The sequence below is a fragment of the Delphinus delphis genome, chromosome X, assembly GCF_949987515.2.
Source record: "Delphinus delphis chromosome X, mDelDel1.2, whole genome shotgun sequence".
Lineage (NCBI taxonomy): Eukaryota > Metazoa > Chordata > Mammalia > Artiodactyla > Delphinidae > Delphinus > Delphinus delphis.
The window spans coordinates 103,898,626-103,910,770 of record NC_082704.1 but is presented as its reverse complement, the minus strand read 5'-3'; the positions used below and the strand labels follow the sequence as shown (position 1 = coordinate 103,910,770).

The 12,145-nt window shown below is 42.2% G+C and overlaps 1 protein-coding gene across 1 annotated transcript; it reads left to right on the top strand.

Annotated features, from left to right (window-relative positions):
* Positions 1-2,697: 2,697 nt before the first annotated feature.
* On the top strand, positions 2,698-9,546 carry LOC132418046 (melanoma-associated antigen B5-like; the record flags this gene model as incomplete). Its single annotated transcript, XM_069540352.1, is given in 3 exon segments — positions 2,698-2,765; positions 2,767-3,692; positions 9,509-9,546. Coding segments are annotated over 3 exon segments (1,032 nt in total), but the record flags the coding sequence as incomplete, so codon positions are not given.
* Between the last annotated feature and the right edge of the window lie 2,599 nt (positions 9,547-12,145).

Below are 12,145 nucleotides of genomic sequence, written 5' to 3'. Positions count from 1 at the left end.
TCGTTATTCACTTTTCTTCTCACTACTCCATAGTATATCTCAGGTGATTGAAGGAAAAAAAAAAAGTTTGTGCCCAAAGTACTGGATTGGAATACATAGCCAGGACGATAAGAAAACCAAAATAAATGAAGGATATGAATAATGAAAGGAAGGATATACTATCTGGTAGCAATGTGATCATCTATATATGCAGTGTCAGTTAACCTTGAAACATGGGGTCTCACAAAATTATCAGGCTCAGCCCATTTCCTGTAGTATGTAAGTCTTGCAGAACAGAAGTTACATTAGAAGCCAAGTTTGGGTGGTAGGGGAGAAAGAATCAACATGTTTTGTTTCCTCTCTGAAAGCTCACCTCCTGTGTGAGTCCTCTACCTTGCTCTTCAGCTTCCCCATCTCACATCTTTCCTGAGACACAGACCCATTGTCCGTAAGATTTACAGTGGAGAGAGTACTCAGAAGTTTGCAGGGATGTGGCACTTCCCAGGAAACCATTCATTAAAGAGACAGGAGCTGAGACGAGGACCTAAATGAACGATGACTGAGGAGAACACCACCCAGCAGTGTAGGGAGTCTTGCAGAGACTTTCCCTAGCCTGATCTTAGACCTATGCCATCAGGCAGCCTCCTGCGAGGAAGTTCTCAAGGAGGTGAGGACCTTGTAGTAAGGGCAGTGGCAGAGGGAAGTTCCCAAGGGTCTGAAAGGAGTATAACTGAGAATCCTGTGTGAAACTGAGGGTGCCCTCCACCCCAGAACAGAGATCGCGGCCCTGTCGGTGGTGAGGTGAGGGGTAGCGCTCACTTCCTCCTAGGGAGCCTGAGGAAGGTGAGAGACTGCCTCCTGCGGCGAGCAGCCTCAGGGGTGAGGACTTCCAGGTTCTAGCAGGAACCGAGTCGAGGTGAGGAGCCTGTATGACGAATGGGAGACATCCCCCACCCCCTGCCTCCCCTCCAAAACCTCGCTCCTCTTCTAAGTCCTGGGAGGCCTTGTGCAGCGCAGTCAGGCTGAGGGAGATTTTGGCCCAGAGGCTTTCAGGGCGGTGAGGGCCTTGGTTTACATGGGCAGCCCCAGTTCAGCACACGGAGGAGAAGATGCTAGCGAGAGTCTGGGTGAGGAAACTTAGGTGGAAAGTCCCAATGAGGCCCTGCTTGCCACTCTCAGAGGACCCAAGCATGGCAGTCAGGTGGAAGGAAGCCTTCCTTTCCTATTTGATAGATCAGGAAGCTGAGGGCCTTGCCCTGAAGGATTTCAAAGACGGAACTCTGAGTGAGGTCTGAGGGGACCTCAACCCCAGAACAGTGAAGTGGCACAGAACTTGTGGCTTCCGTCAAGCCTAGGAAGCCCCACGCAGGGCTATCAGGCTTACTTCTGAGAGGACGGTCTCAGATGTGAGGGTGTTGGTTTGAGGGGAGGGGCCTCAAGTTAGCAGAGGAAAGCATCCCAAGTGTGGCCAGGAGTCAGGATAAGGACCCTATGTGAGGACTGAGGGAATTCCCGCCCTGCTGGCAGCCTGGGGTGTCTGTTCAACTGGTGATGTGATGACTGACACTCATTTTCTCCTATGGTATCACGGGGAGGGGAGGGTGGGGGGATGGAGGGAGGCGGGGAAGTGGGGGATGGGGGAGGCCGGGGGTGGGGGGTGGGAGGCAGGAAGGCTGAGGGTGGTGGGGAGGCGGGAGGTGGGGGGTGAGAGATTTTGTTTATAAGGGATAGTTTATCCCCCACAGTAGGAGGATTTCCAGATCTTTCCAGTAGTTTAGTTGTCTGGGAGGAACACCCACAACTAGGGTATAAGAGAATCCATCCCTTATTCTCAGCCTTGGAGACCACTGGCAACTGGGGGAACCCTCATATCCTCCTGGGGTGGGGTGCGTCTCAGGAGACGCTGGCAGGAACAGAGAAGTCCCAGACTATGCCAAGGGTCAAAGGAAGGGAAAGACTGAAGGGATCACCAATCATTGAATAGATAACAAAAAATCTAGACCCCACCTTTGCATTCAGAACTTGAAGGTTCAGGGCAGGGCTGTCAGGCTGAGGATCACCCTCACTTATTTACATCAAATGTAAGAGAGAAGAGTATAAAGTTAGTATGAATTGCAGCCACCAGTCAGCAGAGGGGACGTGTACCAGGTACTACCTAGAGAACAGGTGAGTATCCTGAACGACAACTGAGCACCCAAGCAGCCCATGACAGAGAGGGCTCCACATAGCTCTCAGTTGGGTGCCCCCTGACAGAGAGAGGGGATAAGGAACCCCTTTACTTCCTCCTCTGGGGTCTCAGGGAAGTGGTGGATTTGGTTTGAGGTGTCAACTTCAAAGCACCAGAATAGAGGGGGCCCTGGACTTGCCAACAGTTGACATGATGATCCTGACTGTAAACTGAGAAGACTGTCACATCCCACAACAGAGGCTTCCGACTGGCAGCCCCGGCTGTTATCCCAGTATACCCCAGGCAGGGCTGGCAGGCTGCAGTCTAAGGTTCTAACATCCTCCACAGGGGTCTTAGGGGACAGGCTGAGCAGGAGAACAGGAGCCCTGTGGGTCCTCGGGCAGTGCCCTCAAGGACCCTGCAGAGGTGGCCTTGGTTAAAGCCAGGAAGGAATCTCCCCACTGAAGGTGCTCACAGCATCTTATTCTCCTTCCTCCAGGTGTCCACATCTTCTGACCTCCTGTCTATACTCCTTCCTGCTGTCCTTGACCATGCCTCAGAGTCAGAAGAGTAAGGCCCATGCTGGTGATAAACGCCACCAGGCCGGAGGTGAGACCGAGTTGTGGGGGTGCCCAGGCCATAGCAGCAGCAGAAGAGGAGTCCACTACCACCTCCTCTCCTCAGTGTGGAGGCACTACCCAAAGTCTGCCTGCTGCTGGGTCATGTAGCACTGCCCAGGAGCCTCAAAGAGCACCAACTACCACCACTACTTCTGCAGGCATTTCTTACACGATATCTGATGAAGCTTCCAACGGCCAACATGAGGATAGGGCAAGCGCCTATGAAGTCCCATCCTTCACTGAGAGCTCAGGGACTGACTTTTTAACCAGGAAAGCTGGGTTGTTGGAGCAGCAGTTCCTTCTGTACAAGTATAAAATGAAACAGCCCATTATGAAGGAAGATATGCTGAAGATTGTCCACCAAAGCTACCACGACCGATCTGCTGAGATTCTCAAGAGAGCCTCTGAGCGCACTGAGATAGTCTTTGCAGTAGATGTGAAGGAAGTCGACTCAACCAGTCACTGCTACGATCTTGTCAGCAAATTGAAACTTCCCAACAATGGGAGGGTGCGTGGTGGAAGGGGGTTACCCAAGACCCGTCTCCTGATGAATCTCCTGGGTATGATCTTCACGAAGGGCAACTGTGCCACTGAGGAAGACATCTGGAAATTCCTGAGTATGATGCGAGTGTATGCTGGAAGGAAACATTTCATCTATGGGGAGCCCAGGTAGCTCATCACCAAAGATTTAGTGAGGCTGAAGTACCTGGAGTACCGTCAGGTGCCCAACAGTGATCCTCCGCGCTATGAGTTCCTGTGGGGCCCGAGAGCCCACGCTGAAACCAGCAAGGTGAAAGTCCTGGAATTTTTGGCAAAGGTCAATGATACAGTTCCCAGTGCCTTTCCATCTTATTACAAAGAAGCTTCGCGAGATGAAGAAGAGAAAGCCAGAGCCATGGATGCAGCCAGGGCTGACACTACTGCCAGTCAGTGTACCTTCCAGGGCCATGCCCAGCAATATCTTCCCACCCCTGTTGAAGTCTGAGTTTTTTTTATCCCCCAGACAAGAAAATATAACATCACAATAGGGATTATATTCTTGAAAATGTGAAAGAATCCCACAGTAAAAGTTAGGATAATGGAATAGAAAAAAAAGTAAAACATGATCAATCTTAGTTTTCCTTGTTCCTTTTAATCTTTAGCTTTGTAAAAATAATTGATTTATACTCTGAGTTTCTTAGCTTCTTCAAGAAAGAGAAATTAAAGCTTAATAAATTACACCTTGTGTTTACTGGCTCTTTTATTCACCAAACGTTGAGTATCTGCTCTTTGGAAGGTTCAGTGTTAGTACTGGGGATGCTAAGAAAGAAAATCCAGCCTCTAACTCATAGAATTTTAGAGCCTGTGAGTTGCACTCATATGAGTAAGATACTGGAATATTCTCTATGATCTATAGGTAAAGTAAAAAGAATGGGTGAGGAGAGGGTGTTCCTTATGATAGCAGTTAAGTGTAAAATTCCTGAGCAAGGCAGTTTGGGACTTTAGGAAACTGCAAGTCCTCAGTGGAATGTAATTTTCATTCCCATTGTGTGGTGGGCTAGTTGAGGTCCTGGAAGTGGTGAGTAGGGGCCAAACCCTCCAACAGTATGCTTCAGAGTTGACAGAAAAAACCCTCTATTAGTCTGCTCAGGTTGCTATAACAATAACACAGACTGGGTGGCTTAAACAACAGCCATTTTTCTCTATGGAAGTTGGGAAGTTCACAATCAATGTGCCAGTTGGTTCCATTCCTTGTGAGAGCTCTCTTCCTGGCTTGCAGACCTTCTCTCTGTCCTCACATGGCAGAGAGAGTGAGTTCTGGTCTCTCTTGCTCTTCTTCTAAGACCACTAATTGCATCATGGGTGCCCCGTCCTCATGACTTCATCTAAACCTAATTACTTCCCCAAGATTTCACCTCCAAATACCATTGTATGGAGGCGGGGTGGGGGGGGGGCAGTGGTTAGGGCTTCAACATATGAATTTTGCGGGGACACAAACATTCGGTCTATAATGGAAAACTGCTGCTACAAGTTACTTTGGGATTGTGGGTAAACCATAGAAAAATCTCCACCTGGGGCAGGAAAGGAAGGTGTCCTTTGCTCTTGTTCTAGCACAGATTGTGCAAACTAGGTGCTCTACACACACTGTCTCCAGGGAGTTTCTGAAAAATAACGGGATGTCCCCTTAGGTGAGACGCCAAGAAACCACTGTGCTGGGACTCTTTGCCCCAAACTGAGAGAGCTAGAGTCTGCTCCATTATAAAGGCATTTTAATTAGGTTATCTTGAGTATAGTTTGGCAAACTCTCAAGTGAGGGATAGCTTTTAGACGAGGGTATAATGAAGGAAAACAGAGGTGGTTTGGATGGAAGGGCACCTGGAAGGGATGGTAGGACTTGTTCTTTGACACCAATCTAGGAGCTTGAGCTGCATCCAGCTGGGGAAAACAACTCCACATCTGAATTAAATGATAAATACTCTAATTAGGAACGTTAGTTTCACCAACTAGAGAGAATTTTTGGTCGATTCAGTGTTCTTTTTCTAAGAATATTGTATATTCTTTGAAATTTTCTGGATTAAAAAAAAAATTCCAAGGGAGGTGAATTTTGATAATCTGAGATCAAAATAATATTAATAACTGCTATTCTTTAAACAGTGGGTGATATTTGCTAGTCCTCTTGCCATGTGGTATATATAGTACATACATTGCAACAGTCTTATAAGATAGGGCTTACCAAACTTGGCAGATGAAGAACTCACAATTTTTTCAAGTTCACAAGACTGGTTATTAGCAGAGCTGGGAATAGACCCCTGGTCTGAATTTGTCTAGAGGCCACACTGTTACACTCCTCCCAGCCTGAGGCAGACCTGTCTCTTAATTCACTTTTCTTTGCACTATTCCAAAATATCTCAAGCAATAAAAAGGCACTTGTAGCCAAAGTGCTAAAAGCAGGCCTACTGAAGGGAAGAGTAAACATGAGAATAAATCAATATTTGGGGATTGTCCCTGGGTTTCATTTTCCTAGGATCTTACTGAGAGCTAAGTGTCTAGAAGCTGGTATTTTGTCCAGCTCCAGTTCTTTCTACCATTACAGCAGCCTTCTCCCGGGACTTCCCCAGTGTGTCCTTCTTCCAGCTCTGGAACCTGATCTGCTGACCAGCTCTTCTCTGCAGCTCCTCTAAGGGCTACACTCTGCTCTCAGTGGAGCAGACAGCCCCTATCCCCTGCTGTCTCCCTGACTTAGAGCATCCCAACTCCCTGGAGATCACTTCCTTCACCATGGATGTGTATCATCTTTATTTTCCTGTTTATGTGGTAATTTGGAGATTTTCATTTCTTTTTCTCATTGTCTCTCTGTATCTCTGTCTCTTTGTCTCTCTTTTCATTATTTTTCAAATGTCGTCTCTATTAATAGATGGTTTAAATAGCTTCTGAGTATAAGTTTGTGAATCACTTGTTTATACATTTACTGCTGTGTATCAAGTTTGCAAGTAGGAGTTTTTATATTTTGTGAATCAAATTGGGAAACATTCACTCTTATTTTTGATCTAGAATAAGGTAACATGGCATTGGAATAGGTGTTACTTTAGAAAAGTGAAATAAGTCAGTAGTAAAACTGTTGGCATCAAGAAATAGAGCAAAATAAAGTAAAAGATTATCAATTCATCTCTTCCTTATCTTCTTTAGTCTGTTATTCAGTAAAAATTAAATGACACATACCTGGATTTGTTTAGCTTAAGAATTTAGGAGAAATTAAATCTTAATAAATTAGATAATATGCTCCCTGGCTCATTTATTCCCTTAACATTAATTGGGCATCTGCTCTTTGGAATACACTGTGTTATTTCTGGGGATGCTAGGATCTTTGTGTCTAGCAGCAGTAATCTTACAAGGAAGATGGTAAGATATATGGTAAACCAGAGAGACAATTAAAAAGAGTGAGGGAGTTGAGGTCCAGATAAACACAGTGAAGTGGGAGTTAAGTTTAAATGCTCCAAGGTACATCCATTTGGGAAACTGCAAGTTCTTCAGATTAAAGTTTAACTTCAGCTATGTCATGTGGAGTTAAGTGGGAGTGAGGAACAAGGGCCAGCTCTTCACATGGTGTGTCTCAGAGTTGAGAGACTTAAGCTTGGAGGGCAAAATGACTTTTGAATCCTGGATAAACTAGAAAGAAATTCTCCATTGGCAGAGGTAAGGTAGGTATTCTGGGCCCTTTTCCATTACATTTGAACACAGTTTGCAAAGTAATTGTTACACCTGTATCTCATGTCCACACAAAAACCTGCACAATTTTTGATAAGCTGTACTTTCATTTCATTCAGTTCAAAATATTTTTTTCAAATTTCTCTTGAGATTTCTTCTTATACTCATGTGTTGTTTAAAAGTGTTTTGTTTAAACTCCATGGTTTGGGGATTTTCCAGTTATCTTTCTGTTATTCATTTCTAGTTTAATTCCATTACTGTCTAAGACAGAAATTGTGTGATTTCTATTCTTTTAAATTTGTGAAGATATAGTTTATGGCCCAGAATGTAGTCTATACTGGTGAATGCTCCATGTGAGCTTGAGAAGTATGTGTCTTCTGCAGTTGGATGAAGCAGTCTATAGATGTCAATTATGTCCAGTTGATAAGTGATGTTGATGAGTTCAACTATGTCCTTACTGATTTTCTGCCTGCTGGTTCTGTCCATTTCTGATAGAGGGGCACAGAAGTCTCCAACTATAATATTGGATTCATCTATTTCTCCTTACAGTTCTATCAATTTTTGCCTCACACGTTTTGATGCTCTCATTAGGCAAATACACATTAAGGATTGTTATGCCTTCTTAGAGATTTGACACCTTTATCATTATGTAATTCCCTTCTTAATCCCTGATAACTTTCTGTGCCCTGAACTCTGCTCTGTCTGAAATCAATATAGCCACTCCCACTTTATTTTGATTAATATTAGCAGGGTATATCCCTCTTCATTCCTTTACTTTTAATCTATGTGTATCTTTGTATTTAAAATGGGTTTCTTTCTCTAAACAACATATAGTTGGGATTTGTTTTTTGATCCACACTGAAAATCTCTGCCTTTTAATTGGTGTTTTTAGACTGTTGATATTCAAAGTAATTATTGATGTGAATGGGTTAATATCTACCATATTTGTTACTGTTTGCTGCCCTTTTTTCTCTTATTTTTGTTTTATACTCTTTTTCCACCTTTTGTGATTTTTACGTTAATTAACTTTATTGGGGGAATCATTTCACAATGTACATGTATATCAAAACATCACATTTCACACCTTAAATGTATATAATGTTTGTCATTCATACCTCACTGAAACTGGAAAAAATTAGTTGAGCATTGTATGTGATTCCATTTTCTATTCTTTATCGTATCAATTATTTTTTAAAATTTCTTTTCAGTGGTTGCCCTAGTGTTTTCAGTATACATTTATACCAAATCCAAGTTCACTTTGCAATAACACTACATCACTTTACAGATAGTGCAAGTAGCTTATAATCACAAAGTGTTCCTAATTTTTCCCTCCTGTCCCTTGTATTATTTCTATTATTCATTTCACTTATACATAGGCCATAATCATCAAATACATGGTTGTAATTATTGTTAACAAACTGATATCTGTTAGATCAATTATGAATAAGAAAAATATAAGTTTTCTTTCACTCTCATTTATTCTTTCTCTAATTCTCTTCTCTTTATATGGATTCTACATCATTTTCCTTCTTTGTGAAGGACCTCTTTTATTTCTTTCAAGGTCAATCTACTAGCAACAAATTCCCTCAATTTTTGTTTGTCTGAGAAAGTCTTAATTTGTTCTTCACTTTTGAAGGATAATTTTGCAGGACAGAGAAATCCTCTATTTTTCCTCTCAACACTTTAAATATTTCACTCCACTCTTTTCTTGTTTGCGTGGTTTCTGAGGAATAGTCAGATGTAACTCTTATCTTTGCTCTTCTACAGATAGGTTGTTTTTCCTCTGGCTTCTTTTAAAATTTCTCTTTATCTTTGATTTTCTCCAGTTTGATGTGTGGGTTTTTCCGACACTACCAAGCAGTTCTCCAATTCTCAGCGGACAGTCACTGGCTGCCCTACAAATTTAACTCAATTCTGACACTATCTACCTGAAGAATGCATCACATCCCCCAGGTTAAAGATTCAGTCCCACATGACTGAATCTACTTCAAATGCCAATCACAAGTCCCAGTTTGCTACCTGTACTTCTGACCTACTAGCTACGAAGTTCACAAGTGATTCTCAGTGCCACGCCCCTCTTAAACTGGACGGGATGGCTATATGGAACTGGAATTGTTTATTTCCCTTGTCCCACATGGAAGGATAGAGAAGGCTAAAGTTGGGTATTTTATTTCTCCCAGACCAGTTGGGCTCTGATAAAACTCCAATAGATTAGTGTCTGATAATATAGTTTCTTCTGAGGGGAGGCATTCTTACGAAAAGAATGCTCTGGCATATGTCAAATGATTACTTTTCCCTCCCTTTGCAGGAAACCCAAAGGGATTTCTTTTCTAGTCTTCACTGTGACAATCTGGTAGAGCTCCTGGAGGTAAAATTCACAACAATGTAGAGAGGCTTTTTTGTTTTTTTTTTTTAAGATTTAATTGTATTTATTTTTGGCTGCGTTGGATCTTTGTTGCTGCATGCGGGTAGTTGCGGCAAGTGGGGGCTACTCTTCGTTTCAGTGCATGGGCTTCTGCTTGTGGTGGCTTCTCTTGTTGCAGAGCACAGGCTTTAGGCACACGGGCTTCAGTAGCTGCGGCACTCGGGCTCAGTAGTTCTGGCACGCAGGCTCTAGAGCGCAGCCTCAGTAGTTGTGGCCACAGGCTTAGTTGCTCCATGGCATGTGGATCTTCCCGGATCAGGGCTCGAACCCGTGTCCCCTGCATTGGCAGGTGGATTCTTATCCACTGCACCACCAGGGAAGTCCCTGTAGAGAGGTTTTAATTCTCAGACTTTTCCACAATGAGCTGCCAAGAAATTTTTCAATTACAGTTCAGGTTTTCCTACCCTGGCACGGTTCCCATGGAGGTTTCTGCTCTGGTAAGTTCTGATTCTCTGTATTGACCTATCTGCCTTTCCAATTAGAGGGGCAGCAGTTTGCTCTGTGTTCTAACCTCTCTGGCAGATCTAACAAAATTTATTGATTTTTTAGCTTTTTATTTGCTGTTAGGATGGAATGACGACTTCTAAGCTCCTCACATGTCAGACAGGAAACTGTAACTTTATTATTTCTTCAGTTATTCTTTCTGCCCCTTTCTCTCCTCTGAGACTCCTATTATATGTATGCTTTCATAATTGATAATGTTCTACAGGTCTCTTAGGCACTGTTCATTTTTCTTATTTTGTTCTTTCTGTTCCTGAGATTATATAATCTCAATTGACCTATCTTCAGGTTTATTGAGTCTTTCTTTGGCCTGCTCAGATCCCCTACTGAATCCCTCTAGTGTATTTTTTATTTCTGTTATTGTACTTCTCAACTCCAGAATTTCTATTTTGTTCATTTTAATAATTTCTAAATCTTGGTTTATATTCTTTATTTGGGGAGACATAATTCTCACAGTTCCTTGTTCCTGGTTTCCCTTATCTCTTTGATAATATTTAAATAGTTGATTTAAGTTCTTTGTCTAGTAAGTTCAATGTACGGGTTTCCTCCTGTACAGTTTCTATTAATTTCCTTTTTTCCATACTTTTCATTGCATACCTCATGATTTTTTTTGAAAACTAGACATTTTGAATATTATGTCAACTTTGAAATCAGATTCTTCTCCCATTCATGGCTTATTTTTGCTTCTTGCTGTGGTTTCTGTTTGTTTGCTTCATTAATTTTCTGAACTAACTTTTTAAGATATGTGTTCTTTGTAATGAGTGGTCACTGACATCTCTGTTCAATTAGGTTATTGGTCAGCTAGTGATTTGACATAGATTTCCTTAAATGCCTGGAATAAAAAATATAAAACACCTCCATTCTTTGCAGATGGGCTCTATATGTCTGTGTTGGAGCATGCCTTCCACAGTCAGTTGGGCAATTTACAACTTTGCCTATACTTCTGCTTGCATGGAGCCGAACTGTGAGCCTGAGGTGAGAGATTAGGGCCTTTCAGGTATATTTTTTAGCATTAACTAGTCCTGGGCATTCATATGATCTTCTAGATTCCCAGGAATATGTGGTAGCTTTTCAAAGCTCCTTTCCCCCAAAGCATCTCACTCTTTAACCTTTCTTCCCATGCTTTTTGGTTTGCCTAAGATTTGTTCCAACTGTTATCCTTCAGGCATCAGTGGCTTATCTTTAAATGTTTTTGACAAACAGTGCACAGAAAAATGCCTTCTCCCTGGGAAAGTTTAGAGTTTGGAGAAATAAAAGGAGTCCTTTGAACTCATCCTTCAGGGAGCCATTAGGTAGGCCAAAACAACCACAATTTCCTGAGAACAGGTCCGTTTTGCTCTCTCTAGCATGAGGAACCCATATCTGGAAAGCTGGCTCCCTTCCTTAAGGCCAGTACTCATTGGAGGAGCCAGGTAAGAGGTAGGTGAAAATTCCACGAAGTTCTCTTATCAAGATTCAGCTCCCTTGCCTTTTATTTTTCCTGGTCAATTTTTTAAATTGAAGTATAGTTGATTTACAATGTTGTACATGTTGTACTTCCTGGTGTACAGCAAAATGATGCAGTTATACATATATATATATTCTTTTTCATATTCTTTTCCATTATGGTTTATTACAGGATATTGAATATAGTTCTCTGTGCTATACAGTAGGACCTTGTTGTTTATCTATTTCATATATAGTGGTTTGTATCTGCTAATCCCAAACTCCTAATTTATCCCTCCCTCACCCCCCTTTCCCCTTTGGTAACCATAAGTTTGTTTTCTATGTCTGTGGGTCTGTTTTGTAAATAAGTTCATTTGGGTTATATTTTAGATTCCACATATAAGTGATATCATATGGTATTTGTCTTTCTCTTTCTGACTTATTTCACTTAGTATGATAATCTCTAGTTGCATCCATGTTGCTGCAAATGGCATTATTTCATTTTTTTACAGCTGAATAGTATTCCATTGTATATATGTACCACATATTCTTTATCCAGTCACCTGTCAATGGACATTTAGGTTGTTTCCATGTCTTGGCTATTGTGAATAGTGCTGCTATAACCATCGGGGTGCATGTATCTTTTTGAATTAGAGTTTTCCCTGGATATATGCCCAGGAGTGGGATTGCTAGATCATATGGCAACTCTATTTTTAGTTTTTTAAGGAACCTCCATACTGTTTTCCATGTGGCTGCACCAATTTACATTCCCACCAACAATGTAGGAGAGTTCCCTTTTCTCCACACCCTCTCCAGCATCTGTTATTTGTAGACTCTTTAATG